Source organism: Musa acuminata, chromosome BXJ2-8, assembly GCF_036884655.1.
Source record: "Musa acuminata AAA Group cultivar baxijiao chromosome BXJ2-8, Cavendish_Baxijiao_AAA, whole genome shotgun sequence".
Classification (NCBI taxonomy): Eukaryota; Viridiplantae; Streptophyta; class Magnoliopsida; order Zingiberales; family Musaceae; genus Musa; species Musa acuminata.
In genome coordinates this window covers 11510715-11534539 of record NC_088345.1, presented here as the reverse complement: position 1 = coordinate 11534539, position 23825 = coordinate 11510715, and the positions used below count along the sequence as shown (strand labels likewise).

Sequence of the window (23825 nt, the reverse complement as noted above, 5' to 3'; positions counted from 1 at the left end):
AGATAAATCTATATCAAACTCCCAACAACATATAAAAAATATCTTTTATTCGCTAAAATATGACATATTCCTCTTAACAGCTATAACGGAGCAATCGTCTGGTCGATCTATTTGATGGCTCATTAATCCTCGAAGTAAATCGTCCTACTTACCTAGAAACAAAATCATCTCATATTGATACGTGAGATGAAATAATATGTTAAAAAATATTAATTTATTTTTCAAATATTATTGATGTCAAATAATATTAGTTAATCTCGATTTGAATCCTAGTTCAATCAGTCCAATTAAATTTAATTTAATTAGATATAACTGAATCGACCTCTTATGCTCGTAGGCTAATATAATTTGGATCAGATTAAATTTAATTTAGGTTAAATAGATTTGTAATAAGTCATATTGATTCCGAAGGATTCTGAGTTGATCTAAATTGATTAAATCTGATTTAATTCAATTAACATTTGAGCCTAAATCAAAGACAATGAGCTAAACTAGGTTGGGTCAACTTAGTATTGGTTGGGCTAGTTGATTTCAATCCAAATTCTAATTAAATTCTTAAAATTTAAAATACGAATATTATGAAATTATAATCAAAATATTTATTCTGATTCATTAAAAAATAATAAATAGTAATCGATTAAAAAAATTACATAAGAGAGAGAATAATATTTTTAATCAACTATTATGCATCTAAGATAAAAATTTTAGAAACTACAATTGGCATGAATAATTATAATATATTTTAATCCTAAAATAAAATTTTAAATCTTTAAAAGGATAAAAGAAAATTTAGAAACTTCGTATAATATCAATAATTAAAACATGTTTTTAATATAAAAATAAAAATATAGATATATAAAGGAATAGAAGAAAATTTTAGAAATGACATATAATACGAATAATCATAATATATTTTAATCTAAAAACAAAATTTGAAATACATCAAAAAAATAAAAAAAATATTTTCGAGAAGGACAAAGAACCTACCTCTCCTTAGTCACTCATCTCACTACTAGACTTGGAAAAGGAGAATTATGAAGATGAGAGTACGATTTTTTATTTGTATATTTATTTAATTTTTATTTTCATTTAATTTACTGATAAAAATAATATTCCTACTCGAGATTTTAAATAATTATTTTTAAAATTTATTAAAAAAATTATGCTTAAATTGGAGATTTGATTACAATGGACATTCTAATTTGTTTTTCTTACATAGAAATTTTGAATTCTGTAGCAACCCATGCTTCAAACTCATGGATCATCAAAACCAAGTGGAGAGAAAAACAAACAAAATGGAAACATTAGTCGTGTTTTTCTATTTCTAAAAGCAAGAAAAATAAAAACATGATGGTGCCGAATACATATCGCTCTGTAAAAAACAAAAAACAAAAACAAATCTACCTGACGTTAATTGTAAATCGTTCTATAAAGTGTTTTTTTTTTCTAAAAGCAGGAAAAATTAAAAACACGATGGTACCGAACGTAATTATATGTCGCTCTACGAAAAACAAACAACAAAAACTATATATCGCTCCATAAAGAATAATAAAAAGTAGGACCATGAGAAGCGAGAGCGAGAAGACAAAAGAATGGCGGCCCCTCTCTCTCTCTCGGGTCCGGTGCTCTGCGTCCACCCATTGCCGAAGACGGCCGCGACCTTCCCCGTTGCCGCCCGCGGCGTCGCGCAGCAGTGGCGGCGAAGACGGTGGTGGGGACCGGGGATCTTCCACCGCCGGATCGGCCCGGCTGGCCGGCCGCCAGCGGCGGGGTCGAGGGCCGACGACTCCTCGGCCCCGTACGAGATGACGGTGGAGAACGCTCTCAAGCTCCTCGGCTTGTCGGAAAGCGCCTCCTTTGACGACATCCTTCGGGCCAAGAACGCCGTCCTCGCCTCTTGCAAGGACGACGTGGAATCCGCTGCCCAGGTTCCTTCCTCTTTCCTTCGGAATCTTTGATATCTTTTAGCATGGGTCGTATTTTAGTGCCTCACTGGTGGGATTTTGTTGTGATTGCTGGCCATCGAATGAAAGTGATCCCGGCGAATGCAGAGCATAACGCGATGAGAAAGGGTTATTGTTCAAGAAAGAGGGTAATATTAAAGCAGTTTGCTTTCATTAAGTATAATTTTGGGTTCCATAAATCGTTTACGTTGGTTTCCTGATCGGTAGTAAGTGGCAATTTTGGATAATTGCCTACATTTCTAGTTTGCCTATTAGCTTCTAGGGTATCTATTGGAACGTGGGTACGATCTATTTCGCCATGTATGGGTTCTTTGTAGGGTTTTAATTGCATAATTTAGGTAATGGTCAATGGAAATATTCGATCTTTATCTATCAGTTGGGAAAAGCAAGTAACTTCAATTAGCTGATAATTGGTATGCTATATAGAGTGAAACCTGTAAAAGATATAGTTTAGGTAATGGTCAAAATGCATAACTCAAATGATGATACATGTAGTTTAGGTAATCCTCTGCAATTCTAGTTTTCTTATTGCCTCAGGGTTTGATCTAATTTGCCATTTATGAGTTCTTTGTGGTTTGTAGAGTTTAAAAGGGGTATCTCAGGTATGACACAATGAAAATGTTCTATTTTCCACTTATCATTTGCAAATGATAGAAACTTTCCCTTGATTTGCTGATATGATAGTGCTTATATCAGTCATTTGAGTGATGAAATATGTGGCCCAATGTTAATCTTGTGAGTTGGTATCTCCAGATGATGCCTTCTAGGTTTTAAAAAAGAGGCTTCCATTGGAGATGAAACTGAGTTATCTTTCATTTTGTTCGTTGGTCCAGTGGATTTTTTGGGATGCTTGTAGGAAGGGAAGGAATAAAGCTTACCAATGCTTTTATTGTCAAGTCAATTTTGTTAGATAAATTCAAGTGACATAGACATGTTTATAGATAAGAAGCATCATCTATGTCATATATATGTAATAATTTTCTGTTATCATATACCTATCGTAGTGTATCTTTAGTTTTCACTTGTTTACATTGACATACCATGAGTTTGGATCATGTTGTTTTCGTATCCTGTGTCTGTTTATGGTGACTATAAGGATTATGATCTTAACACAAGGAAATGCAAGAATTATGCAAAGGCAAACGATCCATGCACAGCTAAACTTGTTGAAATTTCTCAAGGCCAGTTTCCTGCATAATTGTAGTCAACAAAAAGGAAGGTTTTCTTTGATAAGCTTTAGTGAGTTAGGTTACATTTAAATGAAATTTTTTTCTTTTATTGAAATTACTGCCATAGTGCAGGAAACCCCAAGCTTTGCTATTGTACACTGCTCTCTCTCTCTCTCTCTCTTTCCCCCTTCGTCTGTACGTTTACCAATACCACAGAGTGCCTTAGAGTATTTTTCTTTAAAGTTGAATCCTGGAACAATTGTAAAGCACTCTAATGTTTCATGGCAAACTTCTGGCATTCCCATTCTTACTAGCATGAGCTGGTTCAGATGGTAACAAGCTGATAGTATGATACAAGCTAGTTTCTGATTATATCTACCCTGGTCTATAGAACTGAACATATGTTGCTTAGACTAAGTTCCTATTATTTCTTAGGTAAAGCACTCTAAAAATGATGTTGCTCTTTCTTCATTGTGTTAATAGTTTTCTCCTAAAGCCATGCTAGTTACTATGTTTTAGGTGGAGGCTGCATATGACATGTTGCTCATGCAGAGGTTGTCACAACGGAGAGCTGGCAAAGTTGCAAACAGTAGTATTAGATATGCCGATGTTAAACCTATAAGAAGTACAGCAACAGGTGCAATGCCAGAGTGGCTGCAGAAGATGGTCAAGAACATTCCTGTTTCTGTTGAATCTCCATCTGCCAACAATTTGGGCATACAGGCAGGTGTTTATGGAGCCTTGATGGTTTCTACATTTGTTAGTGGCGCTTCCCCAACTTCTGCAGGTCAATACATTGGAGCTGATGTTTCTGGGCTACTATTAGCTACAAGTTTTGGAGCTTCCTTGTACTTTTTGTCAAAGAAGAGAATGAGCCTAGGTAAGTAACTGTAGATTCTTATTATCCTATTCATTTTAGTTAAAGTCGTGTTTAATGCAAAGAAACTATCTGCAGTGTCTTGCTTAATATTTATAAAGAAATATATATTACATAAGATACAAATAAATGTTGGATTTTTGAAGTAAAGCCTTGAAGTATAAGTGTCTAAAAGTCAGTAGGATGATATATGTATATATATATTGAGAGAGAGAGAGAGAGAGAGAGAGGTTTATATATTGACTGTTAAGTACCAGTCTGACCAAGTACTTGATGTTGATCAATACTGGCAGATATACAATTCATCTTTTTTTATTATTCAATTCAATGATACCAGGAGATACATGTTGGTGTACTGCCTGATATACCTGACTGTATTACCAAAACCAGTATCAGACTGATATTTAAAACCTTACAAGAGCACATGAAGTTTTCATCTGTTACAATAGGAATTTAGATGAAATAAACAGGACATGCAAGGAACTTTATTTATCTATGTAGGGCCTGTCATACAAGATGTTGGAGAGAAGAACTTCACAGATTACATAAAAGTACCAGAGTTAGATGGTCATGTTAATATATAACTGACTGGTGGTGCTCCTAGCAATTGAATGTTACATTATGACAGCCATAGACGACACTGTTCAGAATGTTGGATGCTGAAGAGGGGCCTATGAAAAAATGTATATAATGGAAATGAGAAATTTGTGATAGATGTTTTGTAGGAATGAACGTAATTGATTAAACTCATGAAATAAAGCTCATTGGGAACAGCAATGAAGATGATATTATATGCATTCAAAATCAGAATTTTCCTTTGAAAGGCAAGGTGGTTAATCTAGGGAGGGTGCAGGATTAGTTGCAGTGACATTTACAGAAGTCAATTAAAAAAAAAGGTTTTTCAAAATACTCGCAACAGGTCTGCTTATATAAATTCTTGATAGCTACGCACATATTGGGATAATTGTAAAACGATCAAAATGGAACCAAAAGACAAATTTTTAAACACGTTTTCGGCTCTCAGATTCAGACAGGATATTTCGTTCATGGTTTGATAAGCAAGAATTCTTCAAAATACTTGTTTATGCATTCCTTATCCATGTTGCGTATAATCACTTGTCTGATACTTCCCAACTCATGTTAGATATTCAAACTATTTTGGTCTATGCTTATTAATGTTATTCACGTGGTGCATATATAGGATGCTTCGTTAGGCTTCAAAACATGCTGAATATTGACAATAAGTATGCAGGCTTTTGAGTTACACAGATTTATCTTTAACATCTCTAAATACTCAAGGTGCATTTGAAGTATTTTTGTGAATATTTTGCAATTTATACTAAAGGTTTGTTTGTTATGCATCTTATAAAATTGTATTTTTGATAATCATAGATTGTCTAAATCAAAGATTGAAATATCGTACCGTATCGGAGTTTCGACATTCGTTCGGTACGATACGATACTGTATACCGAGCGGTATACCGCTCGGTGCGTGCATATATATATATATATATATATATATATATATATATATATATATATATTAATAAATATATATTTATATATAAATATTTTTATAAAAGGTGACGTTGCGTCGCCTTTTCCTTCTCCCACGCGGGGTGACGCCTTATATATATATATATATATATATATATATATATATATTCCGTCCGGTAACGAGCGGTTTATGTACCGGTCAACTGATGGACCGGTACATATCGCCCAGTACGGGCGGTATTATTCGAAATTGTAATCCTTGGTCTAAATTACGTAGTATAAAAAGTTTTTAAATGAATATAATATATGCACGCATTTGTTCGAAAAATCTGTGCCCATGCTTTAGAGATATGAAACCAGGCTTATTTCTATAGCTATACTTTATTGTTAAGTGGTGGTTGCATTGTGCTTTGCTCTTTTTTTTTTTTCCGGATGAGGCATGATAGAGTGAAAGAATGAGAAATGGATAAGAAAAGAAATTAGAAGGAAAATAAGAGGAGAGCTATAGGGAAATCTAGGGGCGACATCACATGCGTAGCGGAAGAATAAAAAAAATAAAACCCCAAATTTTCCAATATGTGTTTGTCGTCGTGCGAAGATTAGTGCGCGAAATCCGCAAAATCGCATGTCAGAAAATTGTGTTACCTAGGGAGATCGTATATCTCTGATTTTCTATAGATCTATTGGAAAGAATAAAGGAGGTCAAATGTCCTCTCTAGCGATGATCCACATAGCAGGGCTGCGACGACGCTCCTCAAATCTTCACGCCTGCTCTCTGAGGAGGAGAAGGGGAGAGGAGAATAGAAGGTGACAACCCAAAAGCCCCAGCTTATGGGCTTTTAATTCCCTCCTATTTATAGAGGCTCCTAGTTACCCCTAATGGATCCTGCCCTATTGGGTATTGGATCTCCATCCAATTACCCAAGCTTCTTAGATTAGTGGGTTTCTACCCAATAATCTCTTATTAGCTCTTATTGGATCTCATCCATGAGATCCAATAATTTAGGGGCTTATTAGATATCCAATAAGATAGGGGCTCCAATGGATATCTTATATCCGAATCTCTACTCGTCGTAACACCTACCATATATGTATGACCCTCTAGGCTCAATATCGAGCTGGCCGTGAGTTATACCTGTCATAACTCCTTCTGACTCAGTGAATTATTATCTCAATAATAATTCACTCGACTCATCAACTACGGACGTACTAAGCCACTATGCCACAGTCCCTAGACGATACAGGAGAATCCAATCTTTTGGACCTATCTGTCATCAGTTACCGTGTACCTATAATCCCTTATTCATTTAATATCCTAGAGACCATATACCGGGCATGGTGCTGTCAGACCCATATGGTTTTCTCCTAAAGTCTCGCTCTAATCGGATTCTCCTGGAGAACCGTTTCTCTCTCAATCCGAATTACTTTGGCCAAGGATTTGTTTGAGCAAGAACACACAAGATATTCCTCTCATGATACCGAGAGCGGATGATCCTCTATCGACACTCAATAACCATCGTAAGGTTGGTTGTCACTCCCAATAACTGGATGTACTAGATTTGAAACTTCCAAACCTATAAGTCTGGTGTCAAAGAATGGAGTACTCATACAGGACATCCTTGGTGTCTCAAGTCTAAGGATCAGATATACTACTGGGACTACGGAATCGCTGTCTGACAATAAGACATCATCAACCATCTAGTATCCCGTGAGCGGATCAATCAATAAACTCTTCTCCAATGAGCACCTGCACTATTTCCTTAGTGTCCCTCACACGAGCAGCTATGAGACCAGCTTCCTCCATCATATGGATGAGTATACAACACACTAGTCTGTCCGGTTATCTCGATGTCCCTTTCGAGTAACCTATGACCAGGATTATTTAGGGTCTGTGTTTATAGGTGAATCGATCTTATTATTGTGATCTCATCACGATCCGATTCTCAATGCACGGATCCATAGACATCACAATATATATATGCAATAAGCAATATAAAGTGAGAGAATGTCATAATAATATAATAAACAAAAAGAGTGTGTGTCATGTCACACGTGTCATCACTCACGTGATTGGCTTGCAGGGCACCTATGACTAGCAATCTCTCACTTGAACTAAAGCCAATCACCTATATGTTTGATCCCCATCAGACCTCTGTGACGCTCAAAGATAATCTTAGACAACGACTTCATTAGTGGATCTGCGATGTTATCTTTAGATGGAACTCTTTCTACTGCTACATCTCTTTAGGCGACAATCTCTCTAATAAGGTGGAACCTCCTCAGAACGTTTCTGATGAGACCCGGGTTCTCTCATTTGAGCAATCGCCTCTTTGTTGTCGTAATATAAGGGAATCGACTCGTTGCCCGACATGACTCCCAAATCTGTGATGAACTTCTTCATCCAGACTCCCTCCTTTGCTGCCTCTACCGTAGCAATGTACTCCGCCTATATGGTCGAGTCAGCAGTAGTATCTTGCTTGGAACTCTTCCAGCACACTACTCCATTCAGGGTGAACACATACCTTGAATTAAACTTGCTATCATCGACATCGGACTGGAAGCTCGAGTTTGTGTAGCCCTTAGCCCTAAGACTACTTCCTCTATATACCAGTAAAAGATCCTTAGTCTTTCTCAAGTACTTGAGGATACACTTTACTGTTTTCCAGTGCTCCAAGCCTGGATTCACCTAATACCTGCTCGTGACACTCAGAGCGTACACTATATTAGGCCTGGTACATAGCATAACATACATGATAGACCCTATCACTGAGGCATAGGATATTATATCCATATCCATGTCTGCCCTTTCTTCAGGAGTCTTTGGGAACATACTCCTAGAAAGTAATATCTCATGTCTCATCGGTATAAATCCTCTCTTGGAATTTTCTATGCCAAACCTTTTGACAATGGTGTCTATGTACCTAGATTGGGACAAGTCAAGCATTCTCTTTGATCTATCTCTATAGATCTGAATCTTCAATATGTAGGATGCTTCCTCTAAGTCCTTCATGGAGAAGTGTCTAGATAGCCAAGCCTTTACTATGGAGAGCACTCATACATCGTTCCCAATGATCAGGATGTCATTCACATATAACACCAAAAAGGTGATAGCGCTCCCACTCACCTTCCTATACACACGAGGCTCATCTTCGTTCTTAATGAAGTCATAAGATTTGATCGTTTTATCAAATCTTATATTCCAACTTCGGAAAGCTTGCTTTAGTTCATAGATGGATCTAAGCAACTTGTACATTTTATCTGGACTATCCTTGGACACGAATCCCTTAGGCTGTATTATATACACTTCATCCTCGAGGTTGCCATTGAAAAATGTAGTTTTCACGTCCATTTGCCAGATCTCATAATCATAGTGTGCTGCAATAACCAATATAATTCGAATGAATTTTAGCATGGCTACAGGTGAGAAGGTTTTGTCGTAATCAACTTCTTGTCTTTTACAATACCCCTTAGCCACTAGCGTTGCTTTATAGGTCTCTACCTTTCTATCTACTCCAATCTTCTTCTTGAAGATCCACTTGCAACCAATGGGTACAATACCCTTGGTTGCATAACTAGGTTTCAAACCTTGTTGGAGTATATGGAATCCATCTCAGAATTCATGACCTCTTGCCACTTCCCGAAGGCTATACTCGTAATAGCCTCATCGTAGGTCTAAGGATCAATATCCTCAACATCCTGTCACGGACTTAGTTGGTTTTGCCTAATAAGTCGTGCGGCACCCTTGTGTGTCCGTCCGCAAAGGTCAGCCTCCCCGAAACCTCCCATGGTCCCATAGGACGTACAAAAGATAAAACGGGTTAAAGAAAGCGCCTCACTCGAGATCTACAAACAAACATTTCAGAAAACACTTCATAACCAATGCAAATTACAAACAAACTTTATAAGCTCTGAACGATTGCACAACAAAGGGTCAAAATGGTCCACTACAGACCGAATATCTCTCACAAGTGTCCACATGATACAATTTTTATTTACAAACCTAAAACGACCACCAAACCCAACTAAAATGGGGCTGTTAAGCCTTCGATCGTCCCTCTACATGTTGTGCAAAGCATGAACATACCAAAAGTCACGGACATATAGAAGCATTACATCAAACATCTTGTTTAGAAGTTTGTCTGTGACATTCTCCCCCACTCATTCCTTCGACGTCCTCGTCAAAGCCTTTGCCGCCATTGCAACTCCTCGCCTTTGTTGAGTCTCCAATCTTTTACTCCAGCTGCAATGCGCCTCTTGGCTCCCAACTGCTCTCCGCTGCTATTGTTGAGTAGTCGAACTTTTGATCTGCTATGCTACTTCAACTCGCCAATGACTCTGACTTTAGTGTGGGGTTGGCTGAGTTGTGTTGATCCCTGTTGGTTCCCGCGGATCCTTTAGATGAAGGAAAAGATCATCCTTACTTTGTGTCAGTCTCTCAAATGCCTCGTGCTGCTTGAACTGGGTGGATACTTGTTGGAGCTTTAACGAGCATCGCCTCGTAAACATTTTAAAGTTTTGGGTCATTCCTCCATAAAATTTGCCCATTGACTCTTCTTTCACTTAGTTGTCACTTCCAAGTAGATTCGCATCACGTCCGCTTTCGATTGACATTCTGTTGGGAAATGAAGCGAATAATCTACTCTCAGTGGCACTGATCACCATTGGTGAGGATTTGACAACTATTATCTTCCATTATCTTCGAAGGGTCTTTGAACCTGTGCAGAGCTCCTCTGCTGGATAGATAAGAGAATTGGGGTACTCGGTTTCGCCCATTCTCTTAAGAGTTGAGAAGGCAAATGTTACTTGACTTCGCCCGTCTTCTTGAGGGTTGTACTCCATACATCGAGTTGGTTACTGGCCTTCGCCTGCTCTTTGCTCACACTTCTGAAGCACTTGAATTGTTTGCACTCCTTGCATTGAGTTAGCTACTGTGATTCGCCTTCTCAATGCTATCGAACTTTTAGAATGCAGGAAGTTTTCACCCCAACTTGGAGTAAGTCTCTAATAGTTTTGGTCGCCTCTGGGATTGTACCGTCTTCTCCATTAACCCTGCCACCTACTCCACTGAGTAGCAAAGGTACAACACCGCGTACTGCCTGCTTCGTTTCTTGGTCGTGCATTCTTGCATGACCCGGAGTCCTTTATTTTTGGCTATCTTAATGAGAAGCTTGTTGACACCGATCTTACGAAGTTTCTTAGCCTCCGCTCTTTAACCTTGTCCTGGTACTTGGAGTTTGTCTCTGCATGCTCCACCTCCTCGACCCCTTTCACGATCAAGCACTCTCCCTCCATGAGAGCAAGGGATCGATGACTTCACGGAAGTCCGGCCTCTATGGTACCATGGCGTTGCCATTCCCATGGCCCTACCATCCGTCACCTCGTATCTGCATCCCTTTTCTTCATGATCTATAGATCTGCTTGTGTGGCACTCCTTTGAGTCCACCTCCATTCTAACCGATGCTTTGTTTTGGGTAGCTAAGTTCCTTTGGACTTGTCGTCGCTTCCTCACCCCTTTCGACCCCCTACTTCAACACATCTGTGTTCTCCAAGCAGTTCCCCTTGGTCGATAGAAAGACAGACTACAACTCCAATGCATGGCCTCTACCATCATGTTGTAGGGTTTGCACCAATTCTATTCTCCTTAGCTTCCTTGGTAGCAACGTTCGCTTACTCGACATTGTCCTCTGACTTTGCCGGGCTTCCTTAAGCGAATATAGGCTCTAGAGCAATCCAACTCTTCAGCTGCTTTGATCATATCTCTACATGACCAAGTCCCTCTCATGGGACTCACTAGTACTTACATTCGAACTTTTCCCTCGGTGGTACACAGCCCCCATATATTGATGACCAAGGCTTTCATCCGATGCAAAATTCGATATATGCACAGAAGGCACGCCTTTGCGATACCATGACTTTCACTCCTTGAATCCATAGCCCTTCTTGTCGTCGTGTTGTTCACCGAAGTGGAGCTCCCAATAGCTCTCAATCATACCTTCGTATGATACCTCACGGGACTATATTCGTGCGTATCGCATTGCCACGAACTGTTCCACCACGATCCACTACACCATGTCGCCTCTTGGTGACATCTCCATTGCAGTCTAATCATTATGGGATGAACTCGGATTGTGATCCCTCCATGTGTGGCCTCTGCCAACACATCGCATGGTCTCTTCCACCTTCGATTTTGTTCGCTCCTTTGGCAATTGGCCTTCGTCCACCCGCTCTCGGGTCACACTCAAACGAAACACAACTCTAGGACAGTCCGTCGCCTAGTAGCTCCCGAAGTCCACCAACTTCGCTGAAATTGGTGTACCATTGTCTGGATCCTGGACCTTTACCCCTACCAGCACAATCTCTGTTGCGCACCGCTCCCTTTATGGCAACTTAAATAGTAGCATTGTGACATATTCTTCAAGAGTACCCGCCTTTGCAGCTGGTTTTGCCTATGTCGTGCGGCACCCTTGCGTGTCCGTCTGCAAAGGTTAGCCTCCCTGAAACCTCCCATGGTCCCTTAGGACGTACAAAAGAGAAAACGGGTTAAAGAAAGCGCCTCACACGGGATCCACAAGCAAACATTTCAGAAAACATTTCATAACCAATGCAAATTACAAACAAACTTTACAAGCTCTGAACGATTGCACAACAAAGGGTCAAAATGGTCCGCTACAGACCGAATATCTCTCGCAAGTGTCCACATGACACAACCTTTATTTACAAGCCTAAAACAACCACCAAACCCAACTAAAATGGGGCTAAACCTTAGACCGTCCTTCTATATGTTTTGCAAAGCATGAACATACCAAAAGACACGGACATATATAAGTATTACATCAAACATCCTGTTTAGAAGTTTGTTCGTGACAATCCTCTCCTCTAATATGTCCCATATATCTCTCAGGAGGATGAGATACTCTATCGGACTTACATAAAGTCGGAACTTGTGTGCTAGATACCTGAACAGACTCGGGCTATGGACTGGTGCTTGAGCTAGGTTCTCTAACCTTCCTCGACTCTATCACGCTCCTACTGTCTCCGCCAAGAATGTGTTCCTTCTCAAGGAACATCTCTCTCTTGGCTACAAAGACCTTTTGGTCCTCGGGATGATAGAAATAATACCCATAAGTTTCCTTGGGGTATCCCATGAACTTGCATCGCTCCGACCTTGATTCCAACTTATCGGGGTTGTGTCTTTTAACGTGGGCAGGACAACCTCAAATCTTAATAATCTTAAGATCAGGCTTTTTCTCTTTCCATATGTCATATGGAGTAGACACCACCGACTTAGTTGGAATTCTATTCAGAAGGTAAGCTACGGTCTCTAGGGCATATCCTCAGAATGAGATGGGGAGGTCGACGAAACTCATTATGGATCGCACCATGTCTAACAGTGTGCGATTCCTCCTTTCGGATACACCATTGAGCTAGGGTGTATCAAGTACTCACTTCCATAATGTTATGGTCCTTGAGGAACTGGGTGAACTCTGTACTCAAGTACTCACTTCCACGATATGATCGAAGAGCCTTGATACTCTTTCCAGTCTGATTCTCCACTTCATTCTTATACTCCCTGAATTTCTCGAAGGCCTCGGACTTATACTTCATCAAGTACATATGTCCATACCTTGAGAAATCATCAGTAAAAGTAATGAAGTAGGAGTAACCACTTATAGAATGAGTTGGCATGGGACCACATACATCACTATGTATGAGTTCTAACAACTTTGTGGCTCTCTCTCCAGTTCCACTAAATGGAGAGTTGGTCATCTTTCCACGAAGGCAAGGCTTGCGAGTTGCATATGACTCATAGTCGAATGGATCTAGTTATTCATCCTTTAGCAACTTTTGAATCATTCTCTCATGAATATGACTTGGCCTATAATGCCACACCAACATAGAGAACTGGTTTCTCTTTCTTGACGGTGCTCTCTGCCTCCCTCAACATATTGAGGAGCTCAGGGAGAGTCACCTCAAGCTTGTTCATATTAAAATTTATTATGAACCGAGAAAAAAAATCTGGTAGGGACTAAAGTACAAGGTCTACACACATGTCATTCTCTAGGGCCATCCCTAGACCTATGAGTTTCTCTATCCGCTCAATCATCTTTAGGACATGGTTCTGAACCGGTGTCCCCTTAGTCATCCTAACACGGAAGAGACACTTGGATATCTCGTATCATTGAGTCATTCTCTGTTCCTCAAATAATTTGCGGAGATGTAGGAGAATGGATCTGGCATCCATGTTTTCATGCTATCTCTGTAACTCCGGAGTCATAGAGCCCAACACGTAATATTGAGCAAGAGTGGAATCGTCTATGTACTTCACGTAGCGAGCGATCTCATCCTTGCTTGCCCCATCCTCGGGCGTAGGCATCACTATATCAAGGACGTACGCGATTTTTTCCACCGTGAGAACGATTCTCAGGTTGTAGAGTCAATCAGAGTAATTTGGACCAGTGAGGCGGTTGACATCAAGTATGCCTCGTAAGGGATTTAAATGTGACATATTTCTGAAAATAAAGATGTAGTATAAATAAATAACATGTAGATTTTGTAGAAAAATAAATAATTAAGATAAGGACTTCTATCTTAATCTACTCTAACTATTTTCGCGCGAATCACACAACTCCCTCTGGTATGTGAATCGGAGACCCCCGGCAGATCTCTTGTGGGGATCGGGATTCAATCGGCATCTTAACGTAACCTTGAGTGACTCGACTAATTACGCTAAGCCCGTAAAGGTAGGCAACTCTTGCCAATCACAACTCCTTGTGATTCCCGTCCTGTTCGACCTCCGAATCACCATGACTTCGAGTGACTCGACCATCCATGGTGTTCGGTTAAGTTATCACCATCGTTAGAAGATGAGTCTAATTCAACAATATGCCCTCGAGTGACTCGACTAAGCATACCATGTACTCAGGTCATCGATGGCATCTCTATATCGTAGGCAAGATAGCGAATCACGAAATAGGTGAGCCACGAGTGACTCGACTAACTCAACCTACGTCGAGAATCGGTCCCTACCTATAACAATGGAAGACCACGTGGGTTAATCTAATTGCCTCATGTTTACTAACTTAATATTATAAAGGGAGGGGATTTTTAATTTGGTCTCCTAATATGACGTGTCACACACATACATATTTAATATATATCTACATTGCATGACAAAAAAAAAAAAAAAAATATATATATATATATATATATATATATATATATATATATATATATATATATATATATATATATATATATATATCTAGTAAGTGTATAAATAATCACACATCACATGAGCAATCATACCAGATGATCATGGATCATTTTCTAATGTGATCAGGCCCGAGCTAGTGGGTCAAATCACTCACATCAAGATCTATGTGTGCAACGGTGTATCTCTATGCCTTGTGATGGTCCATCTCATCCTCGTCGGTTCTGTCAGCATCTCGGTGCATCTCCATGCATCGCGATCGTCTGTCCTGGCCTCGTGGGTCCCGCTATCGCTTCTACGCTCCTACTGTGCCTCCTCGTGTGATTACAATTAATCATAGACATGCAGGCTCGAAAATAAACGAGAATAAAATTGGAGGCTCGTAGGCCCCAATAATAATAATAATAATCACGTGTACAAACACATCACATAGTCCATAATCATCCGTCCACATCATACATCACATGTAAATATCGTTATGTAGGACTACTAGATAATAATAAAAATAATTAATTAATTTTTTTAATTAATTAATATTTTTTGAAATTAGGGACATGTAGAGAATTTTTTGAATTCTGAGGGGTATTTTTATAATTTGGATAAAAGGACAAAAATTAGAATTTCTTAAATTCCAAGGGGCAAAAATGCCTTCTGCCCAAACACTCTAAACCCCTTCCTTGCGCTTGGTGCGTTGTGGTCGTCGCCACCTTGCCGGTGACGGCCATGATGCCGGGGGGAGGGGGTGCTGCCCCTGCGGGCACTGCCACCCCCGTAGGTGTAGCGCTTGTAGACGTCGTTGCCCCGCCCGTGCAGTTGCCTGCCTGCGAGCTACAGGCTGCCGACTGCTGCCCTTCTAGCCACCAGCACGCAAGTGGCCAGGCCTCATTGCTGCCTTCTCTCACCTTTTGCGTCAACGATTTGATGACAAAAGTCTTCCTATAACACAACACACGTAGTTCAAAACCAATTTTTCGCACGAACAACCCGGCTCTGATACCACTGTATGGAAATCTAGGGGCGACATCACATGCGCAGCGGAAGAACAAAAAAACAAAAACCCAAATTTCCCAATATGTGTTCGTCGTCGTGCGAAGATTGTTGTGCGAAACCCGCAAAATCATATGTCAGAAAGTGGTGTTACATAGGGAGATCGTATATCTCTGAATCCCTATAGATCTGTTGGAGAGGATAAAGGAGGTCAAGCGTCCTCCTCTCTAGTGGTGATCCACACAGTAGGGCTGCGATGACGCTCCTTAAATCTCCACGCCTGCTCTTTGAGGAGGAGAAGGAGAGAGGAGAATAGGAGGTGGCAACCAAGAAGCCCCAGCCTATGGGCCTTTAGTTCCCTCCTATTTATAGAGGCTCCCAGTTAACCATAATGGATTCTGCCCTATTGGGTACTGGATCTCCATCCAATTACCCAAGCCTCTTAGATTAGTGAGTCTTTACCTAATAATCTCTTATTAGCTCTTATTGGATCATATCCATGGGATCCAATAATTCAGAAGCTTATTGGATATCCAATAAGATTGGGGCTCCAGCGGATATCTCATATCCGAACCTCTGCTCGTCGCAACACCTACCATATGTGTGTGACCCCCTAGGCCCAATATCGAGCTGGTCGTGAGTCACACCTGTTAGAACTCCTTCCAGCTCAGTGAATTATTATCTCAATAACAATTCACTCGACTCATCGACTACGAACGTACTAGGCCACTACGCCTTAGTCCCCAGACGATACAGGGGAATCCAATCCTTTGAACCTATCTGTCCTCAGTTACCATGTATCTATAGTCCCTCGTCCATCTAATATCCCAAAGATTATATACCGAGCATGGTGCTGTCAAGCCTATACGGTTTCTCCTTGAGTTTCGCTCTAATTGGATTTTCTTGGAGAACTCTTTTTATCTCAATCCGAATGACCTTGGCCAAGGATTTGTTTGAGCAAGAACACACAGGATATTCCTCTCATGATATCGAAAGCGGATGATCCTCTATCGACACTCAATAGCCCTCGTAAGGTTGGCTGTCACTCCCAATAACCGGTTGTACTAGATTTGGAACTTCCAAACCTATAAGTTTGATATCAAAGAGTGGAGTACTCGTACAGGACATTCTTGGTGTCTCAAGTCTTAGGACTACTAGATATACTACTGGGACTACGGAATCGCTATATGACAATAAGGCATCATCAACCATCCAGTATTCCATGAGCGGATCAATCAATGAACTCATTCTTTAATGAGCACCTGCACTGTATCCTTAGTATCCCCACACGAGTAGCTATGAGACCAGTTGCCTCTATTATATGGACGAGTATACAGCACACTAGTCTGTCCAGTTATCTCGATGTCCCTCTCGAGTAACCTATGACCAGGATTATTTAGGGTGCGTTTAAAGGTGAATCAGTCTCATTATCGTGATCTCATCGCGATCCGATTCCCAATGCACATATCCATGGACATCACAATATATATATATATATTTAAAGTGAGAGAATGTCATAATAATATAATAAGCAAAAAGAGTGCGTGTCATGTCACACGTGCCATCACTCACGTGATTGGTTTGCAGGCACCTATGACTAGCAAGAGCCTGTTCTATTCATGTTATCTCCATGATGTCTTATTTCAGCTGATCAGCTTCCATAGAGTCGAATCACCTTTTTTACAAGAAACAAAATATTTTATTGGTGCCCTTGGTTGCTATTTAGGCAATTACATGTCAAAAATATTTTGCAGTATACGTAAATCATGACCGAACAGCAAGGTCGAAACTCCTTATCTAAGATCAATTCTGTACCTAACACTTGAAACCATAGTGAGACTTAAAACTGATTTTAATTAGCCTTCCTCTCTTTGCAATTACACCTTTAACCTTGACATTATTAGATTAAATATATTTGCAAAGGAAAAGACTTGAAGCATAACAATTGTGACAATTGAGGTCACATGCTATATCAGTTATTGCATTAGTAGGCCAGATGTTGGATCAATCTAGTGGACGTCTTTGTCTGGGATCTGAAAAGGCATTAGATGTTTGCTACAAATAGTTATCAAATAAGTTAATCAAGTTATTACCTACCTTCAAACACTGATTCCTGAGTTGTATTTGGGTGTAAAAACCACATGTTTTTTATTGAGTTTTGACAATTATGGTTTCATAGCCAACTCAGAACTATGAACATGCAGGTAGTGGGCCAAGTAAGAAGAGCTTCCCATGAATGCATATGTGCATCATAAGATGGAGCCGCCTCCATAAGATATGTCCCATGTGCCATCTATTAGGGAATGATTCTAGAGATCATGTGAGCCTTGATGATGTTGTTAACTTCCATATTCCAAAGTAATTAAGGAACATGCCAGAATTATTCGACCCTATATGTTTCCTTCAAGAGCAAAATGAACATGAGAAATGTCACTGTGGCCCATTGTTTGGTTCATCAATATCCTTTCAGATGGTAATCCAGCCATATCATGTATGAACATAGTGTGATTCCACCATCCGTATTCTATTAGACCTATCCACAAGTCCACACACACACCTATCTCACCTTTAATAGCAATCACTTTAGACCCATATTAGTTGTTCCAATGGTATCTGTCGTGCAATGAAAAAAAACAGTCAGCAATGAATAAAACAAACAATCGAGGATCGAGTGAATTGGGAAAAATATCCAATGAGTTGACCCTGAGATTTGGGATGCTTATGATTTCTTGTTGTTGTTTGTTGTGTCCTAAGTTAGGCAACTCACTGATGGCACTTCTTCCCATTCTTCCTCTCCTCCACATGTCAATCAGTAGCCAAGACTCTCCTCTTTCCAACTACTTGATGGAAGAGCTAAACAGCCACTGGCGAACTCGTATTGTGTTTGGTGAGCCATGGTCAGGGCTGGTGTGGATCTTAACATGGTTCAATCCATCAACCAAAGTTCAAAGTTCTATAGCTGACCAGTATGACCATTATGTATATAGCCACAAAGAATCTGCAATAAATTACTTGCAGAGCAAAGTGAACTTGCCATTTAGCAAATACTAGTTACTGTCTAGGTTTCTCTCATGAAGACGGAGTATATTAGCAAAACAACTAGATACTATTACAAAAAGTACTAGTTTGAGGTTTAGGATGTCAGTTCTGCCCATGATAATTCTCCCATCGAGCACCTATCTTTTTTCCATTCCTAAATGCAGAAGTGCCCCATGCATGAAGTCTGGTTAACTTGTAATGACAAATTTTACTTGACCGATCCTCGTACAGAGCTTTCTCACCAGTGGAAACCATGAAATGTAATGTTAATGTCATCACATGCTTTTGCTACCTTTTTAATATGTTCCGTGCTGCTGCATATTCTGAATCTAGAAATGAGGTTTTTGAGCCATTTTTTGCAGGAAATGCAGCGGTAATCACTATCGGGGGCGTTGTGGTAGGTGCGGTAATTGGATCAGCAGCTGAGCATTGGTTGCAGGTGGATATAGTTCCTTTCTATGGTCTTCATTCACCTGCAGTAATCGTGAGCGAGTTCATTCTCTTGTCACAGTTCTTGGTGTCTTTGTATCTAAGATAGGTTCAAATAATCGTCGTGTGTCCTGCAATTAGCTGAAACCATTTTTCTTGTACATTGTTCATCATGATTAGAGCCACCAACTGTATCCAGAATGTTGAAAATAATTTGCATAGCAACCATGTAGTACTTGATCTTTTAAAACAGTATAGATATATGCACCTATGTAGATCAAAGGTCAAATTGTGCATTTGTGTTGGCTGCTTTGAATTCTGTAGTTATCACCTGTTTACGGTTCTGCTGAACTTTGGTTCTCTAACTTTGCATTTGTGTCTGTGCTGGTGAAATCATCACATTATATGTAGGCAATCCAAACAGCCTTTGAATGCCGTTTAAATGGTTGTTTAGTGAGCTAAAATAATTCTTCTTTCAGTCTCATTTTTTTCCTACTTTTAGGGACTGGTAAATTACATCGTAACAAGTAGGGTAGAAATCATCGGAAAAGGATATCTTTTTCCGTACCATGCAATTTGTTGAATGATTCAAGTGTTTTCTCTCTGATTCATTGAAAAAAACAAGGATTTGTAGGTGATTTTTGTATATGTCATTCTACTTTTTTGTTTTTACAAATTCAGCATTTACATCTTTTGGAAACCTAAATCCTTTCATATACACCATTGCATTTAATTTTCATTAGCTTTCGTAAAATAACTATTGGTTAAAATTCTAATTTGTATTAACATCCTTAAACATATATATATATATATATAAAATACTTAAAACAAACTAATGTTAATCATGATTAGAAATATTAAACCTGTATTTTGTGGATGGATTTCAAACAAAATGGCATGTAAAGGATCTTAATATTTGAAGGGATTAACCTGTATTAAACATCAAGATATATAATGACAACTATGTTATTCTCAGACTGCACGATAGCCTCTTCTAGATTAGGCACTCATTTTCAACCTAATGAAGGAAGATTAATATTTAATGCTATGAATTTGATGTACTGCATCATAGCTTAAGAGCAGAGCAGTAATTAGCCATAACCCGAAGAACGACAAACCCAAAGAAGAAAGTACAAAAAGAATAGCTAGAAGTTCGTAGAGATTGCATTCCTCTAAACAAGGAGCACTAGAAAGCAGGAAATGATTTGCCGCATCATGTAATTTGTACCGAAGCGGATATAAACAGGCAAAGAGCTGCTTAATCTTATTAGCAGCTCTCATCAACAACGACTTCGCTCTAAGGGAGTCATGTAGGTGGATCTGCTTTACTATAGTACAGGAAATCAAGAATTATTGTGATGTATGAGCTTGGCATATGGCACGAGAGAGTTTGGAGGCAGACTGATAGCACCACCTCTAATCGACGTCTTTGGACTTTGGATCGAGCTCACCCTGCTTGTAAGATTTGAATTGAGGAACACGACAATCACAGTCATGTCATCATGGAAGTGCCTGCGAACCCCTCGATCGATCTTCTCAAGGTCGGAGCACCTAATCTCCCTCTTCTTTGCGGCTGCTTGCAGTGCAGCGTTAACCAGCCTCCTGGCACTCCCCTGCACCAATCAACCAACAATACAAGAGTATCGATTCAACAAAGCCGTAATGTCTCAACTCATCACTATACCATAATCATATGAAAACCATAAGAAGCACAAAGATCGAACGTTCAGAGCTGGTCTAGTGACCAATGGTCTAATAGACATGTGAAGAATGCACAACATACGCTGCGGGGATGGTGTTGAACGATGTCGACTGCCTCCTGATTGCTTAGGTGCTCCCAAAGGCCATCGGAGGCAAATATAAGGAACTGGTCTTCTCGCTGCAGCGGTTGTGCAGAAATGGAGGGTTCAGAACTAAGTATTGGCTTCTTGAAAGGTTCTTGAAGGCAAAACTTGGCTTGCAGAGGCTCCCTGTTGAACTCTGCCCTTTTGAGATATGCGTCTCCGATCGTCCTAGAAACCTGCACCAAAACAATCATACATCCTGTGGATACAAGACCAATTTTTGGATGAAAAGAGAAGAACACAATCTTTGCATTCTGAGCATTTAGCATTCGGCTATTTCTGTTGTAGCATCAAGAACATAACCTAGTGTATCGATCTATAGCACCAAAAATAGTTGCATAGGCATCAACATACTTCACTGTGCCGCATGAGGTGCATTGTAAGATTAATTGGTCTTATTTGGCCAACATCACCTGTGTTTTTGTATTCAGTAAATGAACATAGAAAAAGAAATCAGATGTATTTCCTCATCCTCAATCTTTTTCTCAAGCAACCCTTGTCTTTTCAAAGAGTTCATGTCCATCAAAAACTCACTTAATTTATACTAAACTCTGTGTAGACAATGACGAACAATTGCATGTATCGATCATTACTTAATCAACTGTAGCAGAAAAGTTGGAAGAAGATAAAGAAAACAGGATCTATACCATCGTACACCTAAGCTAGGCTACAGAAGAAACCAGTGTTAGCTGCATTACCAAGCAAAAATGCAATTCAACTCGAGAAACACTAACATGATAAGGATGAAACATTCAAACAAAATATGTAGGTGGTAGCTAAGATCTAGCACTGTTGAGTTTTTTTATCTCTGTGCTGCGTGAGCAAAGTAGTCCATTACCTGAATGAGGCCTTTGACACGCCAAACATCGTGTTTTAAGACTACAATTTGAGGATCATTCAAACAAAATAAGTAGGTGGTAGCTAAGATCTAGCAATGTTGAGTTTTTGATCTCTGTGCTGCGTGAGCAAAGTAGTCCATTACCTGAATGAGGCCTTTGACACGCCAAACATCGTGTTTTAAGACTACAATTTGAGGATCATTCGGATGCAGAGAACACAATTCTTGTCTGACTGACTCCAATCCTGCATTGTGTTCTGCCGATAATTGTACAGCAAGAACTTCTCCGGTTGCCTTCACAAGCCTCCCCAAAACAACACGAGAATCCCCAAGGTTGGCAATGTATAGTGTTCCGCTGCAGATTATGCCGAGCAGGCAGCAAGAACCCACAGCTGCAATCTGAGGCTTCGCAGGCCATTGTTTGGCGACCAGAGCTAAAAACCCCTCCTCTGTAGCTTGGATCGCCTTTCGAATAACGTCAACAGAGATCGTCTGCTGTTCCGACGCAAATCCTGACAGCAATTTGCTGCGAAATCAGTCGAAAACTTGGAGGATTGTTGTTGTTTCTTGAGTGTTAGAATCAGAACATGTCATATGAAGGTGCAATAACCGGTCTGCACATTTAGTATGCAAAGCTCAAATGGTGATGGTGATGGTGATGGTGATGGTAATGGATTGAATGCGGGCAGGTTTTCACCGGCAGCAACAGATGCAATGAGAAGAAAAGGTAGCGAAGCAGATGAAGAAGGATTAGCTTCGGGCTGCAGAACCTTACTCTTGAGATGGTGGAACAGATGATCGTTGACATACCGCGAGGTCTCCTGACCACCGTGCCCATCATAGATCCCGACAAATGTGCCATATAAGCCCAACTCACCCGAGCTCAGCGGCCCTGACTCGATCTGGCTCTGGTCTTCGAGCAAGTTGTTGGCCTGGACGACGGCCATGGAGAACTCGCCGCACGCGTGCCGCCCTGAGTCCTTGTACCAGAGCAGCCCGTCCCGCCGCCCGACGGCGTCGGAGCCCGAGTTGACATAGTGAGCTAACGACGGCCCCCAGCAGTATCTGAGCAGGTCCATAAGCGCCTCCACCTCACTCGTCTCACCCCATAACACCTTCCACCACCCGACAACATCGATCCATCGATCTCGACGATTGCTGCCTTGTCTTCAAATTCCCCTGCAATCAGGTAAACGAGGAAAAAGAACACTCAAAATCCTGATTTGCCCTCGTTAATGTCAGCAAGATCGTTCCATTCCCCTTTCTTTGATCTTGGCAATGGAGTAATACCACCAAATAGAAAGGAATTGAAGCAAAACTTGTTGGCAAAGCAAAAAAAGGGAAAGAAAAGAAACAGTAAAAACCGCACCTTTGGGAGCCACCAAATCGCATGGGATGCGTGAGAAAGAAGAAGAAGCAAAGAAAAAACTTGTCCAAGAAATCCTCAGGAACAAACAAGCGAAGGAGCTTCCTTTTTGCCTCAGTTCTAATCGCTCGTCTTCGTCGAGCTCTGCCGGGGGAAAGAATCAGAAGAAGAAGCTCGGCATAAATAACAAGGAATCGCTCTTCCGCTACTAAAAGTGACTGAATCACTTGGGAAAAGTTTATGGGGTTATGTTGCCATCGTTCCTCCTCGCTCTCTTTACAGTGACTCTCTCTCTCTCTCTCTCTCTCTCTCTCTGTGAGAGGACACTTTTAGTCGCAGTTCTCACCATTATCTCTCACTAAAAAATCAGATTTATAATGAACACGTTTCTAAGATTAGAATTTGTGACAGACGATGCCATGAGATCAGAAACACAAACGCACGATGCTTACCTTTCTGATTCCGCAGAAACAGGGCGGAGAGAAGGCAAAAGGTGCCTCCTTTCTGCTCTACGTCTGATTGCTCATCTGCATCGGAGCTCAGGGGATAACTGACAGGAGACACTCGTCGCAGTGTTTAGGTTGACTGACTCAGAAGAACGAGT

At 40.3% G+C, this 23825-nt stretch overlaps 2 protein-coding genes across 6 annotated transcripts; one reads left to right on the top strand and one right to left on the bottom strand.

Moving 5' to 3' along the window:
• The first annotated feature begins 1558 nt into the window (after window positions 1–1558).
• On the top strand, window positions 1559–19489 carry LOC103994525 (protein CHAPERONE-LIKE PROTEIN OF POR1, chloroplastic). Its single transcript, XM_009414889.3, has 3 exons — window positions 1559–1928; window positions 3653–4013; window positions 19107–19489. The coding sequence occupies exons 1-3, from the start codon at window positions 1593–1595 to the stop codon at window positions 19280–19282; spliced, it is 873 nt and encodes a 290-aa protein (XP_009413164.2). The 5' UTR covers window positions 1559–1592; the 3' UTR covers window positions 19283–19489.
• An 826-nt stretch (window positions 19490–20315) lies between these two features.
• Window positions 20316–23825, bottom strand: LOC103994429 (probable protein phosphatase 2C 60). Of its 5 annotated transcripts, none has more exons than XM_065120961.1 (6): window positions 23674–23821; window positions 23225–23365; window positions 22631–23034; window positions 22000–22367; window positions 20957–21193; window positions 20316–20786 (listed from the first exon to the last, which is right to left on the bottom strand). In XM_065120961.1, the coding sequence occupies exons 3-6, from the start codon at window positions 22932–22934 to the stop codon at window positions 20517–20519; spliced, it is 1179 nt and encodes a 392-aa protein (XP_064977033.1). In that variant the 5' UTR covers window positions 22935–23034; window positions 23225–23365; window positions 23674–23821; the 3' UTR covers window positions 20316–20516. The 5 variants fall into 5 exon arrangements, with proteins under 5 accessions (XP_064977033.1, XP_064977034.1, XP_064977036.1 ...); XM_065120962.1 differs by having other exon boundaries at window positions 23225–23579; window positions 23674–23816; XM_065120964.1 differs by having other exon boundaries at window positions 23225–23526; window positions 23674–23815.